We start from the raw sequence: 20,366 nt of genomic DNA, 5'->3' as shown, positions 1-20,366 counted from the left end.
ACATCTCTCCTTCTCGCTCTAGGAGTTGGTCAGGTTGCTACCGGGCTCCAATCTTCTGTTCCAGGCTCCCAACCTCATAGACCGGGTAGTGGATGCATACAAGGTAACACACGCACGCACGCACACACACACATACACACACTAACACACACGGGGAGGGTGAGGGGTAAGGGGAGGGTGAGGGGTAAGGGGTAAGGGGAGGGAGAGGGGTAAGGGGTAAGGGGAGGGAGAGGGGTAAGGGGAGGGAGAGGGGTAAGGGCAGGGAGAGGGATAAGGGGAGGGTGAGGGGTAAGGGGAGGGAGAGGGGTAAGGGGTAAGGGGAGGGAGAGGGGTAAGGGGAGGGTGAGGGGTAAGGGGAGAGTGAGGGGTAAGGGGAGGGTGTGGGGTAAAGAGAGAGTGAGGGGTAAGGGGAGGGTGTGGGGTAAGGGGAGGGTGAGGGGTAAGGGGAGGGTGTGGGGTAAGGGGAGGGTGTGGGGTAAAGAGAGAGTGAGGGGTAAGGGGAGGGTGTGGGGTAAGGGGAGGGTGAGGGGTAAGGGGAGAGTGAGGGGTAAGGGGAGGGTGTGGGGTAAAGAGAGAGTGAGGGGTAAGGGGAGGGTGTGGGGTAAGGGGAGGGTGAGGGGTAAGGGGAGGGTGAGGGGTAAGGGGAGAGTGAGGGGTAAGGGGAGGGTGTGGGGTAAAGAGAGAGTGAGGGGTAAGGGGAGGGTGTGGGGTAATGGGAGAGTAAGGGGTAATGGGAGAGTGAGGGGTAAGGGGAGGGTAAGGGGTAAGGGGAGGGGTAAGGGGAGGGTGAGGGGTAAGGGGTGAGGGGAGGGAGAGGGGTAAGGGGAAAGTGAGGGGTAAAGGGAGGGTGTGGGGTAAGGGGAGAGTGATGGGTAAGGGGAGGGGTAAGGGGAGAGTGAGGGGTAAGGGGAGGGTGATGGGTAAGGGGTAAGGGGAGAGTGAGGGGTCACGGGAGAGTGAGGGGTAATGGGAGAGTAAGGGGTAATGGGAGAGTGAGGGGTAAGGGGTGAGGGGTAAGGGGAGGGTGAGGGGTAGGGGAGGGTGAGGGGTAAGGGGAGGGTGAGGGTTTGGCCCAGTATATAATCTCTATCTCTACAGAACAAACCATTGTTCGGTATAGGAATCTGCCGACTCCACAAATCTTCACATTCTGTACACACACACACACACACACACACACACACACACACACACACACACACACACACACACACACACACACACACACACACACACACACACACACACACACACACACACACACACACACACACACACACACACACACACACACACACACATTGAGTCCGCATAACAAAGCTTGGCATTATTAAGGCTATCCCATCTCCACGGTAACACATAATATAATCACCAATGAATAAAAATGAGCTTTTTTTAGACCCGCCTCATTTTCCCCCCTCATCCTCTGTTGATCAGAGGACAGAAGAACAATGGAGGCTTTCTGATGACAACCTGCTCTGTCTCTCTCTCTCTTTCTCTTTCTACCCCTCCTTATCTCCCCCTTTCTCTCTCTTTCTCTTTCTCCCTCTCTTTATCTTCCCCCCCTTTTCTCTATTCTCTCCCTCTGTCTCTCTCTCTCTCTCTCTCTCTCTCTCTCTCTCTCTCTCTCTCTCTCTCTCTCTCTGTCTCTCTCTCTCTCTCTCTCTCTCTCTCTCTCTCTCTCTCTCTCTCTCTCTGTCTCTCTCTGTCTCTCTCTCTCTCTCTCTCTCTCCCTCTCTCTCTCTCTCTCTCTCTCTCTCTCTCTCTCTCTCTCTCTCTCTCTCTCTCTCTCTCTCTCTGTCTCTCTCTGTCTCTCTCTCTCTCTCTCTCTCTTTCTCTCTCTGTCTCTCTCTCTCTCTCTCTCTCTCTCTCTCTCTCTCTCTCTCTCTCTCTCTCTCTCTCTCTCTCTCTCTCTCTCTCTCTCTCTCTCCCTCTGTCTCCTCTAGAGGTTGTTGTCAGTTGTCCAGGTATCTGTGTCAGTGGAGGACAGAGCGTTCAGTCGTTTTCTGGTCAGTGTCTCTCCTCTTTGTCCGGAAGGATCTGAATCCCACGACCGCAGCTGTTCCAATGTCCAGGCCAACCAGACGGTACACACACGTACGCACACACGTACGCACACACACACACACAAATGCACACACAAACACACACACTCCCGCATGCAAGTGGGTATGTGTTTGCGTGTGAGATTCTTATAGAGGTAGGCCTGTTAGGGAGTCTGATCTGATTATGACTCAACACATGACCTTGTCATGTGACTATCAGCTGACCTGTTGTTATTGTTTATGAAAAGCTTCATTAAGGGATATATTGTTTCAGCAGATACAATGAGGCAGTCTTAGTGTTCAACTAGTGTTCCATTGAAGTGAGGATGTGTTGACATGCTGCTGTGTATGATAAAGTCATATTGCTGAGTCCACCGTTAATGTCTTGAGGTTGAATATCGGCTCTTCTCTCTTTAACTCTGACTCTACCTCTAACTCTACCTCTACCTCTAACTATACCTCTACCTCTAACTCTACCTCTACCTCTAACTCTAACTCTACCTCTACCTCTAACTCTACCTCTACCTCTAACTCTACCTCTACCTCTATCTCTACCTCTATCTCTACCTCTGTCTCTACCTCTGTCTCTACCTCTATCTCTACCTCTACCTCTAACTCTACCTCTACCTCTAACTCTACCTCTAAATCTAACTCTACCTCTACCTCTACCTCTACCTCTAATTCTACCTCTATCTCTACTTCTAACTCTAACTATACCTCTAACTCTAACTCTACCTCTACCTCTACCTCTACCTCTGTCTCTACCTCTATCTCTACCTCTAGCTCTACCTCTACCTCTGTCTCTACCTCTATCTCTACCTCTACCTCTACCTCTGTCTCTACCTCTGTCTCTACCTCTAACTCTAACTATACCTGTAACTCTACCTCTACCTCTAACTCTACCTCTACCTCTAATTCTACCTCTATCTCTACTTCTAACTCTAACTATACCTCTAACTCTAACTCTACCTCTACCTCTGTCTCTACCTCTATCTCTACCTCTACCTCTAGCTCTACCTCTACCTCTGTCTCTACCTCTATCTCTACCTCTACCTCTGTCTCTACCTCTGTCTCTACCTCTAACTCTAACTATACCTCTAACTCTAACTATACCTCTACCTCTAACTCTACCTCTAACTCTACCTCTACCTCTACCTCTACTCTACCTCTACCTCTAACTCCACCTCTACCTCTAACTCTACCTCTACCTCTAATTCTACCTCTATCTCTACTTCTAACTCTAACTATACCTCTAACTCTACCTCTACCTCTACCTCTAATTCTACCTCTATCTCTACTTCTACCTCTACCTCTGTCTCTACCTCTATCTCTACCTATACATCTACCTCTATCTCTACCTCTACCTCTAACTCTACCTCTAACTCTACCTCTAACTCTACCTCTACCTCTAACTCTACCTCTACCTCTAATTCTACCTCTATCTCTACTTCTAACTCTAACTATACCTCTAACGCTAACTCTACCTCTAACTCTACCTCTACCTCTAATTCTACCTCTATCTCTACTTCTAACTCTAACTATACCTCTAACTCTACCTCTACCTCTGTCTCTACCTCTATCTCTACCTCTATCTCTACCTCTAACTCTACCTCTACCTCTACCTCTAACTCTACCTCTAACTCTATCTCTACCTCTAACTCTACCTCTACCTCTAACTCTAACTATACCTCTAACTCTAACTATACCTCTACCTCTACCTCTACCTCAAACTCTACCTCTACCTCTAACTCTACCTCTACCTCTAACTCTACCTCTACCTCTAACTCTACCTCTACCTCTAACTCTACCTCTAACTCTACCTCTACCTCTACCTCTACCTCTAACTCTACCTCTATCTCTACCTCTACATCTACCTCTAACTCTACCTCTACCTCTAATTCTACCTCTATCTCTACTTCTAACTCTAACTATACCTCTAACTCTACCTCTACCTCTAACTCTACCTCTACCTCTAATTCTACCTCTATCTCTACTTCTACCTCTACCTCTACCTCTTTCTCTACCTCTACCTCTATCTCTACCTCTAACTCTACCTCTAACTCTACCTCTAACTCTACCTCTACCTCTAACTCTACCTCTACCTCTAACTCTACCTCTAACTCTACCTCTACCTCTAACTCTACCTCTACCTCTAATTCTACCTCTATCTCTACTTCTAACTCTAACTATACCTCTAACTCTACCTCTACCTCTGTCTCTACCTCTATCTCTACCTCTATCTCTAGCTCTACCTCTACCTCTAACTCTACCTCTAACTCTTAACTCTACCTCTACCTCTAACTCTATCTCTACCTCTAACTCTACCTCTACCTCTAATTCTACCTCTATCTCTACTTCTAACTCTAACTATACCTCTAACTAACTATACCTCTACCTCTACCTCTACCTCTAACTATACCGCTACCTCTACCTCTACCTCTAACTCTAACTATACCTCTAACTCAATCTCTACCTCTACCTCTACCTCTAATTCTACCTCTATCTCTACTTCTAACTCTAACTATACCTCTAACTCTACCTCTACCTCTGTCTCTACCTCTAGCTCTACCTCTACCTCTACCTCTGTCTCTACCTCTACCTCTGTCTCTACCTCTATCTCTACCTCTACCTCTACCTCTGTCTCTACCTCTGTCTCTACCTCTAACTCTAACTATACCTCTAACTCTACCTCTACCTCTAACTCTACCTCTACCTCTATCTCTACCTCTACATCTACCTCTAACTCTACCTCTACCTCTAATTCTACCTCTATCTCTACTTCTAACTCTAACTATACCTCTAACTCTACCTCTACCTCTACCTCTAATTCTACCTCTATCTCTACTTCTACCTCTACCTCTACCTCTTTCTCTACCTCTACCTCTACCTCTATCTCTACCTCTAACTCTACCTCTAACTCTACCTCTAACTCTACCTCTACCTCTAACTCTACCTCTACCTCTACCTCTAATTCTACCTCTATCTCTACTTCTACCTCTACCTCTACCTCTTTCTCTACCTCTACCTCTATCTCTACCTCTACCTCTAACTCTACCTCTACCTCTAATTCTACCTATATCTCTACTTCTAACTCTAACTATACCTCTAACTCTAACTCTACCTCTACCTCTAACTCTACCTCTACCTCTAATTCTACCTCTATCTCTACTTCTAACTCTAACTATACCTCTAACTCTACCTCTACCTCTAACTCTACCTCTACCTCTAATTCTACCTCTATCTCTACTTCTAACTCTAACTATACCTCTAACTCTACCTCTACCTCTGTCTCTACCTCTATCTCTACCTCTAACTCTACCTCTACCTCTACCTCTACCTCTAACTCTACCTCTAACTCTACCTCTAACTCTACCTCTACCTCTAATTCTACCTCTATCTCTACTTCTAACTCTAACTATACCTCTAACTCTACCTCTACCTCTGTCTCTACCTCTAGCTCTAGCTCTACCTCTAACTCTAACTCTACCTCTAACTCTAACTATACCTCTAACTCTAACTATACCTCTAACTCTACCTCTACCTCTGTCTCTACCTCTAACTCTAACTCTACCTCTAACTCTAATTCTACCTCTATCTCTACTTCTAACTCTAACTCTACCTCTAACTCTAATTCTACCTCTATCTCTACTTCTAACTCTAACTATACCTCTAACTCTACCTCTACCTCTATCTCTACCTCTATCTCTACCTCTACCTCTGTCTCTACCTCTACCTCTGTCTCTACCTCTATCTCTACCTCTATCTCTACCTCTACCTCTACCTCTGTCTCTACCTCTGTCTCTAACTCTAACTATACCTCTAACTCTAACTATACCTCTAACTCTACCTCTGTCTCTACCTCTACCTCTGTCTCTACCTCTAACTCTACCTCTGTCTCTACCTCTACCTCTAACTCTACCTCTACCTCTAACTCTACCTCTAACTCTACCTCTACCTCTACCTCTAACTCTACCTCTAACTCTACCTCTAACTCTATCTCTACCTCTACCTCTATCTCTACCTCTACCTCTACCTCTAACTCTACCTCTATCTCTACCTCTATCTCTACCTCTAACTCTAACTATACCTCTAACTCTAACTATACCTCTACCTCTGTCTCTACCTCTATCTCTACCTCTACCTCTGTCTCTACCTCTACCTCTGTCTCTACCTCTACCTCTGTCTCTTCCTCTAACTCTAACTATACCTCTAACTCTAACTATACCTCTACCTCTACCTCTAACTCTAACTATACCTCTAACTCTAACTCTACCTCTACCTCTACCTCTAACTCTACCTCTGTCTCTACCTCTATCTCTAACTCTAACTCTACCTCTACCTCTAACTCTACCTCTACCTCTGTCTCTACCTCTAACTCTACCTCTACCTCTAACTCTAACTATACCTCTACCTCTACCTCTACCTCTACCTCTACCTCTAACTCTACCTCTACCTCTACCTCTGTCTCTACCTCTACCTCTAACTATACCTCTACCTCTATCTATACCTCTAACTCTACCTCTACCTCTAACTCTATCTATACCTCTACCTCTACCTCTACCTCTAACTCTATCTATACCTCTACCTCTATCTATACCTCTACCTCTACCTCTACCTCTAACTCTATCTATACCTCTACCTCTATCTCTACCTCTGTCTCTACCTCTACCTCTATCTCTACCTCTACCTCTATCTCTACCTCTAACTCTACCTCTATCTCTACCTCTACCTTTATCTCTACCTCTGTCTCTACCTCTACCTCTAACTCTACCTCTATGCAGGTCTACTTCAACATCACCATCGGCCTGCTGTCCTGTCCTGACGATGATGACGAAGATGACGTGGTCCAGGTCTTCGTCAGGCCCGTGGGTTACAACGAGTCAGCCGTCATCAACGTTCGATCGCGATGTCGCTGTCACCGTTGCCACGACGACATCGCCCACCAGTCGTCTTGTGGCGAGGACACCCCAGACACAGATCATAATAATCAAGAAGTCAACACACACACACACCTCTCACACACACACACCTCTCACACACACACACCGGAGTTGGACCTGGAGCACACACACTCCCAGGAGCGGTCGTGGCAGTGTGGTGCGGCGGCATCGGGGCTGGACTGTAGCGGTCGGGGAGTGTGTGTGTGTGAGAGGTGTGTGTGTGAGAGGAACAATCTGGGGACGGTGTATGGAACGTACTGTCAGATGGATGACTACTCCTGCCCCTACCAACACGAAATACTGTGTGGAGGTAACACACACACACACACACACACACACACACACACACACACACACACACACACACACACACACACACACACACACACACACACACACACACACACACACACACACACACACACACACACACACAACCCACGACCGTACATGTTGCTTTTCAGAAGACGTCAACAATACATTCACTGTATATCTGGTGATAGAGACTAAATCTCTCTGTCTCTCTCTCTCTCTCTGTCTCTCTCTCTCTCTCTGTCTCTCTCTCTCTCTCTGTCTCTCTCTCTCTCTCTCTCTCTGTCTCTGTCTCTCTCTCTGTCTCTCTCTCTGTCTCTCTGTCTCTCTCTCTCTCTCTCTCTCTGTCTCTGTCTCTCTCTCTGTCTCTCTCTCTGTCTCTCTGTCTCTCTCTCTCTCTCTCTCTCTCTCTCTGTCTCTGTCTCTCTCTCTGTCTCTCTCTCTGTCTCTCTCTCTCTCTCTCTCTCTCTCTCTCTCTCTCTCTCTCTCTCTCTCTCTCTGTCTCTGTCTCTCTCTCTGTCTCTCTCTCTGTCTCTCTCTCTGTCTCTCTCTCTCTCTCTCTGTCTCTGTCTCTCTCTCTGTCTCTCTCTCTCTCTCTGTCTCTCTCTCTCTCTCTCTCTGTCTCTCTCTCTGTCTCTGTCTCTCTCTCTCTGTCTCTCTCTCTCTCTCTGTCTCTCTCTCTCTCTCTGTCTCTCTCTCTGTCTCTCTCTCTCTCTCTGTCTCTCTCTCTCTCTCTCTCTGTCTCTCTCTCTCTCTCTGTCTCTCTCTCTCTCTCTGTCTCTCTCTCTCTCTCTCTGTCGCTCTCTCTGTCTCTCTCTCTGTCTCTCTCTCTCTCTCTCTCTCTCTCTCTCTGTCTCTCTCTCTCGCTCTCTCTCTCTATGTCTCTCTCTCTATCTCTCTCTCTCTGTCTCTCTGTCTCTGTCTCTGTCTCTCTCTCTCTCTCTCTCTCTCTGTATCTCTCTCTCGCTCTCTCTGTCTCTGTCTCTGTCTCTGTCTCTGTCTCTGTCTCTGTCTCTGTCTCTGTCTCTCTCAGGACGAGGTGTGTGTGTGTCCGGTGAGTGTGTGTGTGAGGAGGGCTGGACAGGGGAGAGCTGCGGGTGCCCGGTCTCCACGGCAACCTGCCTGCTCAATAACGGGTTGCTATGCAGTGGGCGTGGCAGGTGTGTGTGTGGCAGGTGTGTGTGTGATGACCATCAACATTCTGGAGAGTTCTGTGAGAGATGCCCCACCTGCCACAGCTCCTGTCAGTCACACTGGTAAGGCTTTAGTTCAGCGGGCTAACACGGTCTGATGGTGGGCATTCAGATGACCCGGGTTTAACCGCGGTCTTTCTGTCTCTCTCTCTCTCTCTCTCTCTCTCTCTCTCTGTCTCTCTCTCTTTCTGTCTCGCTCTCTGTCTCGCTCTCTGTCTCGCTCTCTCTGTCTCTCTCTCTCTCTGTCTCTCTTTCTGTCTCGCTCTCTCTGTCTCTCTTCCTGTCTCTCTCTCTCTCTCTCTCTCTCTCTCTGTCTCTCTATCAGGAGGTGTATAGACTGTCATTTGTCTCACGGTCTGTCTCAGAGAAAGATGGGGCATTGCAACCATACCTGCACCCCATTGGTGGGTTACGTCAATGATGTCACAGGTACAATGGGGTCAGGGATTATACATGAATCACTCACACACACACAAATGTCATGATAGTCAAAATAATAAATAATCATAATGTCCATGACATTCGTTCAGTTCGTCCTCTCCATCTGTCCTGTTAGGTGATGTATGGAGACAGTGTGTTCATATGAAAGACAACTGCCGCTATCGCTTCTACACTGAACTGGTCTCAGGAAATACTCAGCTACACATCAACACACAGCCTGGTAAGATACACACACAACTTAACACACACACACACACACACACACACACACACACACACACACACACACACACACACACACACACACACACACACACACACACACACACACACACTGTAAGTGCATGTTACAACAACCGCACCCCCTCTCTTGGAAACAGCACTAGTTATTGGGTGTGTTCCCAACTCTCCCCTCTGTCTCTCTCCCTGCTCCTCCACCAACTCTCCCCTCTGTCTCTCTCCCCGCTCCTCCACCCACTCTCCCCTCTGTCTCTCTCCCCGCTCCTCCACCCACTCTCCCCTCTGACTCTCTCCCCGCTCCTCCACCCACTCTCCCCTCTGACTCTCTCCCTGCTCCTCCACCCACTCTCCCCTCTGACTCTCTCCCCGCTCCTCCACCAACTCTCCCCTCTGTCTCTCTCCCCGCTCCTCCACCCACTCTCCCCTCTGACTCCATCCCTTCTGTCTCTCTCCCTGTCCTCCCACACATTGATATCTTAACTGTCCTCTTTTCTCTCTATCACTTCTTCCCCAGCCTCAACGTTCTCCTCTCCCCCTTCCTGCCCCACCCTCCCTCTCTCCTCCCTCCCCTCTCCCCCTCTCTCTGTCCTCCCTCCTCTCCCCTTACCTCCCCCACCCTCCCTCTCTCCTCCCTCCTCTCTCCCCCTCACTCTCCCCTTACCACCCCCACCCTCCCTCTCTCCTCCCTCTCTCTCCCCCTCCCTCTCTCCTCCCTCCTCTCCTCTCCCCGTACCACCCCCACCCTCCCCCTCTCCTCCCTCCTCTCTCCCCCTCCCTCTCTCCTCCCTCCTCTCTCCCCCTCACTCTCCCCTTACCTCCCCCACCCTCCCTCTGTCCTCCCTCCTCTCTCCCCCTCCCTCTCTCCTCCCTCCTCTCCCCTTACCTCCCCCACCCTCCCTCTGTCCTCCCTGTATTCCCGAACCATCCCACTCCCGGTTGCCAAAGCCAAGTTTCCATGGCAACATTTATAAATATCAGAGTAGAACTTTAGTCTCTTTGTCTGAGGATGAGCCAGATGTGTGTGTGTCTGTGTGGACAGTGTATCTGTGGTGACAGTGTGGACAGTGTGGACAGTATGTCTGTGTGGACAGTGTATCTGTGTTGACAGTGTGGACAGTGTGTCTGTGTGGACAGTGTGGACAGTGTGTCTGTGTGGACAGTGTATCTGTGTGGACAGTGTGGACAGTGTGGACAGTGTGTCTGTGTGGACAGTGTATCTGTGTTGACAGTGTGGACAGTGTGTCTGTGTGGATAGTGTGGACAGTGTGTCTGTGTGGACAGTGTGTCTGTGTGGACAGTGTGGACAGTGTGGACAGTGTATCTGTGTTGACAGTGTGGACAGTGTGGACAGTATGTCTGTGTTGACAGTGGGACAATGTGGTACTTTGTTACTATTTCAGGGTCAAATATTGGTGTGTCCCTCTATACTACAATGTGTAGTACTCACAGCTGTGTGTGTGTGTGTTTGTCTGTGTGTCTCCAGAGTGTGTATCCAGAGGGCGGTACGTGGGGATGTTTGTCAGTGTGTGTGTGTTGACATTCCTCTCTGGCCTGGTGATGATAGCTGTACTGGTGTTGCTGTTGCAGAGACGATCCCTGCCACAGGGTGGCGCCACCGACACACAATACAACCCCACTGGCAAGGTAAGATACTCCAATACTTTATATAGACACAGATATCATGACACAAGGCGAGACCCAGATGCAGACACAGAAGGCAGATGGTTAGAGTCTAATAAGATGTTTATTCATCCAAAAGGAGAAGGCAAGAGAATGGTCGTGGACAGGCAAAAGGTCATGACCAGATCAGAGTCCAGGAGGTACAGAGTGGCAGACAGGCTCGAGGTCAGGACAGGCAGAATGGTCAGGCAGGCTGGTAGGGTCAAAACCGGGAGGACTAGAAAAAGGAGAATAGCAAAGGCAGGAGAACGGGAAAAAACGCTGGTTGACTTGGAAACATACAAGAAGAACTGGCACAGAGAGACAGGAAACACAGGGATAAATACACTGGCACAGAGAGACAGGAAACACAGGGATAAATACACTGGCACATTGTCCCGACAATTAAATAAATAGAAAATGACAAACTCAGTCTGGCATTGACCATTGGTATCATATGAACACACATGACATGGCAAAATGTGTAGAATTGCAGGAAATTTGCTTTAAAACTGCAAAATGTCTCTCTGCCAACAACAGTTTGGGGTCGCATCGGTTGCGAGGTGGGTGTTTGTTACTCAATCAATCAATCAATCAATCAATCAATCAATCAATCAATCAATCAATCAATCAAATGTATTTATAAAGCCCTTCTTACATCAGCTGATGTCTCACAGTGCTGTACAGAAACCCAGCCTAAAACCACAAAGAGCAAGCAATGCAGGTGTAGAAGCACAGTGGCTAGGAAAAACTCCCTAGAAAGGCAGGAACCTAGGAAGAAACCTAGAGAGGAACCAACCTCTTATGGCTGTCCTGGGTGGAGATTATAAGAGTACCTGGCCATTAAAGCCAGATTGTTCTTCAAGATGTTCAAACGTTCATAGATGACCAGCAGGGTCAAATAATAATCACAGTGGTTGTCGAGGGTGGAACAGGACAGTACCCCAGGAGTAAATGCTTTCAGAGGTCGAGACAGCAGGTGCTGTAATGAGAGAGAGAGTCGAAAACAGCAGGTCTGGGACAAGGTAGCACGTCCTGTGAAACAGGCCAGGGTTCCATAGCCGCAAAATGACAAAAGTTTCACCAGGAGAATGTTCTGACCCACACTCTAAAATCACATACACAACTTGATCTATTTCCCATTCACTGATTGTAGGGAAAACTGTTGGAATGTTAATTTAATTTAAAAGAGGAACCATTTGGAGTGTTGTCCATTCCCTCTCCATGTTCGGTATTTTGGCCTGTAGCTCCTGTGGCTAAACAGGGGAAAGAGATGGACAGCAACACGTAAGAGGGAGAGTCTATGACAGCGTATCGCTGTTGAAACCGGAGCAGCAGCACGACCAGGTGAAATGGGGGCAGCCAGGAGTCATCAGGCCAGGTAGTCCTGAGGTATGATCCTAGGGCTCAGGTCCTCCGGGAGGGGAGGGAGAGAGGGAGGGAGAATTAGAGGGAGCATACTTAAATTCACACAGGACACCAGATAAGACAGGATAATTACACTAGATTTAACAGACATTACATTTTCTGGGTCAAGGTTTAGCTTTTTCAAGAGATGCTTTATTACTGCCACTTTTAGTGAGTTTGGTACACATCCAGTGGATAGGGAGATATTAATTATGTTCAACATAGGAAGGCCAAGCACAGGAAGTAACTCTTTCAGTAGTTTAGTTAGAATAGGGTCCAGTATGCAGCTTGAGGGTTTAGAGGCCACAACTATTTTCATGAATGTGTAAAGAGATACAGGATTGAAAACTTGAGTGTCTCCATTGATCCGAGGTCCTGGCAGTTCTGAGCAGACTCAGGACAACTGAACGCAGGTTCAAAGAGGAGTCCGTAATTTGCCTTCTAATGATCTTGATCTTTTCATCAAAGAAGTTCATGAATTCATCACTGCTGAAGTGAAGTGTTAAATGTAGCTTTGCTACAGTATCAAACATACATTTGGATTGTTCTTATTCTCCTCAATTAGGTTGGAAAAATAGGTTAATCGAGCAGCAGGGAGGGCTCTTCGATATTGTTGAGTGTCTTAGCAATCTAGTCGGAAGACTTGGAGCGCCATTTCCGTTCCAATTTTCTGGAAGCTTCAGGGCTCAGGTATTTTCTGGAAGCTTCAGGGCTCAGGTATTTTCTGGAAGCTTCAGGGCTCAGGTATTTTCTGGAAGCTTCAGGGCTCAGGTATTTTCTGGAAGCTTCAGGGCTCAGGTATTTTCTGGAAGCTTCAGGGCTCAGGTATTTTCTGGAAGCTTCAGGGCTCAGGTATTTTCTGGAAGTTTCAGGGCTCAGGTATTTTCTGGAAGCTTCAGGGCTCAGGTATTTTCTGGAAGCTTGCTTCAGGGCTCAGGTATTTTCTGGAAGCTTGCTTCAGGGCTCAGGTAATTTCTGGAAGCTTCAGGGCTCAGGTATTTTCTGGAAGCTTCAGGGCTCAGGTATTTTCTGGAAGTTTCAGGGCTCAGGTATTTTCTGGAAGCTTCAGGGCTCAGGTATTTTCTGGAAGCTTGCTTCAGGGCTCGGGTATTTTCTGTATACCAGAGAGCAAATTTCTTGTGACCAATGTTTTTGGTTTTTAAGGGTGCGACTGCATCTAGGGTATTACGCAAGGTTAAATTAAGATCCTCAGTTAGGTGGTAAACCGATGTTTGTTCTCCGACGTCCTTGGGGAGGTGGAGGGAGTCTGGAAGGGCATCTTGGAATCTTTGGGTTGTCCGAGAATTTATTCCATGGCTTTTGATGATCCTTGGTTGGGGTCTGAGCAGATTATGTGTTGCGATTGCGAACGTAATAAAATGGTGGTCCGATAGTCCAGGATTATGAGGAAAAACATTAAGATTTTTTTAAATTCAAACTAGATCCAGGATATGACTGTGGCAATGAGTAGGTACGGAGACATGTTGGACTAAACCCACTGAGTCAATGATGGCTCCGAAAACCCTTTAGAGTGGGTATATGGACTTTTCCATGTGAATATTAAAGTTACCAAAAATGTGAATAATATCTGCAATGACTACAAGGTCCGATAGGAATTCAGGGAACTCAGTGAGGAACACTGTATACGACCCAGGAGGCCTGTAAACAGTAGCTTTAAACATTGATTGAGTAGGTTGCATAGATTACAGGACTAGAAGCTCAAAAGACGAAAACAGTCTTTTTTTTGTAAATTGACATTTGCTGTCGTAAATGTGAGCAACACTTCCGCCTTTGCGGGATGCGCGGGGGATATGGTCACCAGTTTAACCAGGAGGAGAGGCTTCATTTAACACAGTAAATTCATTAGACTTGAGCCAAGTTTCAGTCAGTCCAATCACATCAAGATTATGATCATTGATTAGTTCATTGACTATAACTGCCTTAGAAGTGAGGGATCTAACATTAAGTAGCCCTATTTTGAGATGTGAGGTATCACAATCTCTTTCAATAATGGCAGGAATGGAGGTCTTTTTTCCAGTGAGATTGCTAAGGCGAACACCGCCATGTTTAGTTTTGCCCAACCTAGGTCGAGGCACAGACACAGTCTCAATGGGGATAGCTGAGCTGACTACACTGACTGTGCTAGTGGCAGACTCCACTAAGCTGGCAGGCTGGCTAACTATGCCGATAAATGACAATATCCATCTGGACCATTGCCACCTAGGACATTTGTGTGACAGGACCTTCTCACATAATATTTGAGTACCCCTGCTTAGGATACATACAGGAACGTATGTGTTATGGCTTTACACCCCCTGCTATATTGTGGATAAAGACTTACCTGTCTAACAGAACACAGAGGGTGTTCTCTGCTGCCCTGGCAGGAACTAATGGGGATCCATAATAAACCCCAGGAAGAGTAGCTGCTGCCTTGGCAGGAACTAATGGGGATCCATAATAAACCCCAGGAAGAGTAGCTGCTGCCCTGGCAGGAACTAATGGGGATCCATAATAAACCCCAGGAAGAGTAGCTGCTGCCTTGGCAGGAACTAATGGGGATCCATAATAAACCCCAGGAAGAGTAGCTGCTGCCTTGGCAGGAACTAATGGGGATCCATAATAAACCCCAGGAAGAGTAGCTGCTGCCTTGGCAGGAACTAATGGGGATCCATAATAAACACCAGGAAGAGTAGCTGCTGCCTCGGCAGGAACTAATGGGGATCCATAATAAACCCCAGGAGGGGTAGCTGCTGCCTTGGCAGGAACTAATGGGGATGCATATTAAACCCCAGGAAGAGTAGCTGCTGCCTTGGCAGGAACTAATGGGGATCCATAATAAACCCCAGGAAGAGTAGCTGCTGCCTTGGCAGGAACTAATGGGGATCCATAATAAACCCCAGGAAGAGTAGCTGCTGCCTTGGCAGGAACTAATGGGGATCCATAATAAATACAAATAGAACATAGACATGTGTGTGTGTTTCTGACTACCTGTGCGTGTTGTATCATTAGGACCAGTCATACATCCCAACCACCAATGAGAAGACCACATCCTACTGGAGGAACTGCCCCCTGGACCAGCCAATGGAGCTGTATATCACCATTCCCAAGATGCCTATGGGTGAACCCTGGCAGTGAAGTTGTCTGGGGTTGAAGTTCAGAGGTTGAAGTGGGCCGGTGCTGACCGGTACAGAGAAGCAGCATGTCTAATGTTCTACTGCTTATAGAATACTGACTCTGAAATATGAAATCCTTTAACAGTTAAATTACAGTGAGTACAGTAACCTTTTTGAGTCCACTTCAAAACTGGACTGGGCAACACCCCAAATAAGAGTCCTTTTTTTTGTGGCTTTATGGACTGGCAGCCTTTGAAAGGTACATCGATCATTGATGTATTTATCAATACTAAGTATGCTTTTATCACAGTGAACACTACAGGGTTACTAATTTATTGGATCTCTCTCATCACTGCTCAACCTAGGTGTCCTGTGTTAGCCTCCCACCTAGTGGTCGGTGGTGGAATGACACACAGCAGAATGTATGGACAGATGGATGAGTGAATGAATGGTGGCCCTCACACACTTTATTTTGTGTGTGTGTGTGTGTGTGTGTTTGTGTGCCTGACATAACTGGAGTTTTTAGAGGACAGGTAGCCTCCAATGGTTGTTACTGTACAGAATGCATCTAGTTTTAATATTTGAAGCAAGCATTAGTTTATTAAATAGGCATTATTACTTGTTGTGGAGAAGAGATTTGAGATTTGTACTAGCATCATAGTGTTGCGTCAGACTACTGAGAATGAATTGACTCCTGAACTATTAGGGAGGAGCTGATTAACACCTGAACTATGGGGTGACTGCTGATTGGCTCCTGAACCACTGGGAAGGCTCCTGATTGGCTCCTGTAGTGGGAAGGTTCATGATTGGCTCCTGAACGTTCCATTTCTATCTGCATGAATTCCAGAACTATGAAGGATAATTAATAATACATTGTTTAGGTTTTCTGTTTTTCTCCACATCTGATGTCTGATGTCACATCTGATGTCTGATGTGTCTGATGTCAGATGTCACATCTGATGTCTGATGTGTCTGATGTCAGATGTCACATCTGATGTCTGATGTGTCTGATGTCAGATGTCACATCTGATGTCTGATGTGTCTGATGTCAGATGTCACATCTGATGTCTGATGTGTCTGATGTCAGATGTCACATCTGATGTCTGATGTGTCTGATGTCAGATGTCACATCTGATGTCTGATGTTTACAATGTAAGATGATAATTTATTTACTCTAGAACTTTATTATTATTTATTAAGATTTATTTCCAATTGTTGTTTTTTGTGGGTTTTTTGTTGTATTTTCGTATGGCTATAATATTACAGGACTGTAGCTCTGTTAAATGAATCTGTAATAATAACATTCATCTCTCTAACTGGAAGTCACATTATGTCAAACACTTTCAAAGACTGGTAGCTTGACTACTCCCGTCTGCACTGCGTAGTTCATGGCAACGCATCTGTCGGGAAGACAATGAAGGGTACCTATATAAGGACTTTGTTACACGTTCATAACCCTCATTCATAAGCAGTACTTAAGTTGTGTTGACAAAATTGTTACGTCATGTCGATCATTTCTGCGTGAGTGACATCACCGTCTTTGTCCAGTAAAATGGAACCGTAGCAATACTCCCGAAAGTTCAAACTCTTAAGTCTAAAGTGAACCTATTTGAACTCAGCCTGCTCACTGGGCATTGTGTTTGTATAATAACAGCACTTTTCTGTATATTTTATGTAAAGTCATGTGATTAAGAGTTCCTGTAACATGATTAAACGTGTTAGATTTCTACTGACATGTGTGACACCATTCTGATTCTTTATAACCTCAGGTGTGTTATTTGGCTCGTTAGGAAATTCATCATTATAGGTTAGTGACTATCCAGTGATTGAATTCATTAGTGAAATACACAAACATTAAGAACACCTGCTCTTTCCATGACATAGCTTTCACCTAGTCAGTCTATGTTCCCTTATTGACGTCACTTGTTAAATCCACTTCAATGTGTGTAGATGAAGGGGAGGAGACAGGTTAAAGAAGGATCTTTAAGCCTTGAGACAATTGAGACATTGATTGTGTATGTGTATCATTCAGAGGGTGAATGGGCATGACTACATATTTAAGTGCCGTTGAACAGGGTATGTGCCAGGTGCCAGGCGCACCGGTTTGAGTGTGTCAAGAACTGCAATGCTGCTGGGTTTTTCACGCTCAACAGTTTCCTGTATATATCAAGAATGGTCCACCACCCAAAGGACATCCAGCCAACTTGATACAACTGTGGGAAGCTTTGGAGTCAACATGGGCCAGCATCCCTGTGGAACGCTTTCAACACCTTGTAGAGTCCATGCCTCAATGAATTGAGGCTGTTCTGAGGGCAACTCAATATTAGGAAGGTGTTCCTAATGTTTTGTACCACCCAGGTGTACTGTAATATTTTACAAGATAAAGTTGATGCACAGGAATGAAACAGGAAAATGTTTGGTCTTTTCTATTCCTATATAGTTTGTGTGGTTTCTTCCTCTCCAATCAACCTCCACACACACACACACACACACACACACACACACACACACACACACACACACACACACACACACACACACACACACACACACACACACACACACACACACAACCAGCCACGCCTCTGGCCTGCTGTCGTTGCCTAGCAACCCCCCAGAGGGGCTGTACAGAGGAGGTTGGGCTTCCGAGGTAATTACAGAGTACACACCAGCCAACATGTTTCTAGGGCACCGCAGGTGTGTGTGTGTGTGTAGAGGACAATTTGAAAATACAAGTCTCCGTGACTATCGTCACGCGCTTAGACTAGACTTCACTACTGCCACATTCATAACACAACTGAGATTTTATTTCATTCGATTTTTATTAGGATCCCTATTAGCCGACGCCAATGGTGACAGCTAGACTTACTGGGGGCCGACACATAACGGAAAAGACATTACAGACAAAATAATGTACAATTTACATACATTTAAAAACATTAACGTGTAGTGTGTGTGTGTTTGCATCTATCAGTTACACATACATGTCAGTACATGCACACAAAACATAGGTGACATGAAGGGAGATAGGGAAGGGAGGGAAGATAGGGAAGGGAGATAGGGAAGGGAGGGAGATAGGGAAGGGAGGGGAGATAGGGAAGGGAGGGAGATAGGGAAGGGAGGGAGATAGGGAAGGGAGGGGAGATAGGGAAGGGAGATAGGGAAGGCAGGGAGATAGGAAAGGGAGGGAGATAGGGAAGGGAGGGAGATAGGGAAGGCAGGGAGATAGGGAAGGGAGGGAGATAGGGAAGGCAGGGAGATAGGGAAGGGAGGGAGATAGGGAAGGCAGGGAGATAGGGAAGGGAGGGGAGATAGGGAAGGCAGGGAGATAGGAAAGGGAGGGAGATAGGGAAGGGAGGGAGATAGGGAAGGCAGGGAGATAGGGAAGGCAGGGAGATAGGGAAGGGAGGGAGATAGGGAAGGCAGGGAGATAGGGAAGGGAGGGAGATAGGGAAGGCAGGGAGATAGGGAAGGCAGGGAGATAGGGAAGGCAGGGAGATAGGGAAGGGAGGGAAGAGAGTCCCTTTTTATTTTCAAGTGTTATCTGAGCAACTCCATAGCAAGAGGTCGGTGTCACTACATGTCCCAACAGACCACACACACACACACACACACACACACACACACACACACACACACACACACACACACACACACACACACACACACACACACACACACACACACACACACACACACACACACACACACCACACACACACACACACACACACACACACACACAAACACACACACACAGGAGTGAGAGACAGGTTGATACTGATTTTAATCACTTTATTTTAAATGTTATGCAAGCAAAGTAATTTTTGTTCTCTTTTCACTACTTTAATCCCAGTCACATAACATGTTTTGTACAAAGTTGATTGAAAAATGTCAATACAATATCACTAGAATATCAACAGTGAAGAACCTGCAGCCTCGGAGGCCAGCATCGAGATCCACCAACGGCTTAGAAAAACATTATACAAATGAGATGTCACTAGAAAATATTAAAGAAAACTGGTTGTCACACAAAATATTACCCAAAACATCCACATCTGTTTGGTATATAAACCATTTCATGATTTATTTTTTAAACTTTAATATTTTTTCTAAACATATTATGGCGCGAGAAAGTAGTAGAAATGACGGGGAGCAGTTGGACGTAGAAAAATAAGTTTTAAAATAAATAAAAAAGAGAAAACAGCACTAAAACACACAGCATGCAGCACACTCTGATCAATGCGTAGGTCTACTTACAATACACTCCATCAAAAGGCAGATATTAACATAGGGTGAATAATAAATTAGCTGTACACAGTAATCATCTGTGTTAGAACATACTGGGGGGGGGGGGGGGGGGGGGGGGGGGGTTTAAGAAAATAAAAGGCCCCCCCCCAAAAGAAATAGAGAACAAAAAGTGTACGCACCGACATTAACATAGACCAACATCACCAGAAACATGTCATAACAAAAAGTAAATAGAATAGCCACTTCCCACAACCCCTTCTTTCCCCTCCATCACCACTTGTCTTCCTGCATCCTCTCTTTGTCCATCACACAGAAAGCAGAAGTGAGCATGGGGGGGGGGGGGGGGGGGGGTATGTACTGCTTGTGTTAAGGCATTGTAGTACCAGGACTCACACACAGGGGGCTCTACCTTCACAATGCAGAGGAAGCAGCGCCAACGTCAAATCACACTGGAACTCTATTACTGTTAATGGAATATCTCAAATTACTTGAAATAGGACTAATATATACACTATATATACAAAAGTATGTGGACACCCATTCAAATTGGTGGATTCGGCTATTTCAGCCACACCCGTTGCTGACAGGTGTATAAAATCGAGCACACAGCCATGCAATCTCCCATAGACAAACGTTGGCAGCAGAATGGCCTTACTGAAGAGCTCGCTGACTTTCAACGTGACACCGTCATAGAATGCCACCTCTCCAACAAGTCAGTTTGTCAAATGTCTGCCCTGCTAGAGCTGCCACGGTCAACTGTAAGTG

At 46.3% G+C, this 20,366-nt stretch overlaps 1 protein-coding gene across 1 annotated transcript in view; it reads left to right on the top strand.

Moving 5' to 3' along the window:
• The window catches only part of LOC120041038 (integrin beta-8-like), a 31,671-nt gene extending 15,376 nt beyond the window's left edge, over positions 1-16,295 (top strand). Inside the window, exons 9-16 of the mRNA XM_038986000.1 lie at positions 23-103; positions 1,947-2,087; positions 6,827-7,295; positions 8,331-8,553; positions 8,816-8,919; positions 9,047-9,151; positions 10,655-10,815; positions 15,247-16,295. Coding sequence (XP_038841928.1) covers positions 23-103; positions 1,947-2,087; positions 6,827-7,295; positions 8,331-8,553; positions 8,816-8,919; positions 9,047-9,151; positions 10,655-10,815; positions 15,247-15,372 — 1,410 coding nt within the window. The 3' untranslated portion in view covers positions 15,373-16,295. The remainder of the gene's footprint in view (positions 1-22; positions 104-1,946; positions 2,088-6,826; positions 7,296-8,330; positions 8,554-8,815; positions 8,920-9,046; positions 9,152-10,654; positions 10,816-15,246) is intronic.
• Positions 16,296-20,366: the final 4,071 nt, after the last annotated feature.

Source organism: Salvelinus namaycush, unplaced genomic scaffold, assembly GCF_016432855.1.
Source record: "Salvelinus namaycush isolate Seneca unplaced genomic scaffold, SaNama_1.0 Scaffold40, whole genome shotgun sequence".
Lineage (NCBI taxonomy): Eukaryota > Metazoa > Chordata > Actinopteri > Salmoniformes > Salmonidae > Salvelinus > Salvelinus namaycush.
The sequence above is the reverse complement of the archived record's forward strand: the minus strand, read 5'-3'. Positions and strand labels throughout refer to the sequence as shown.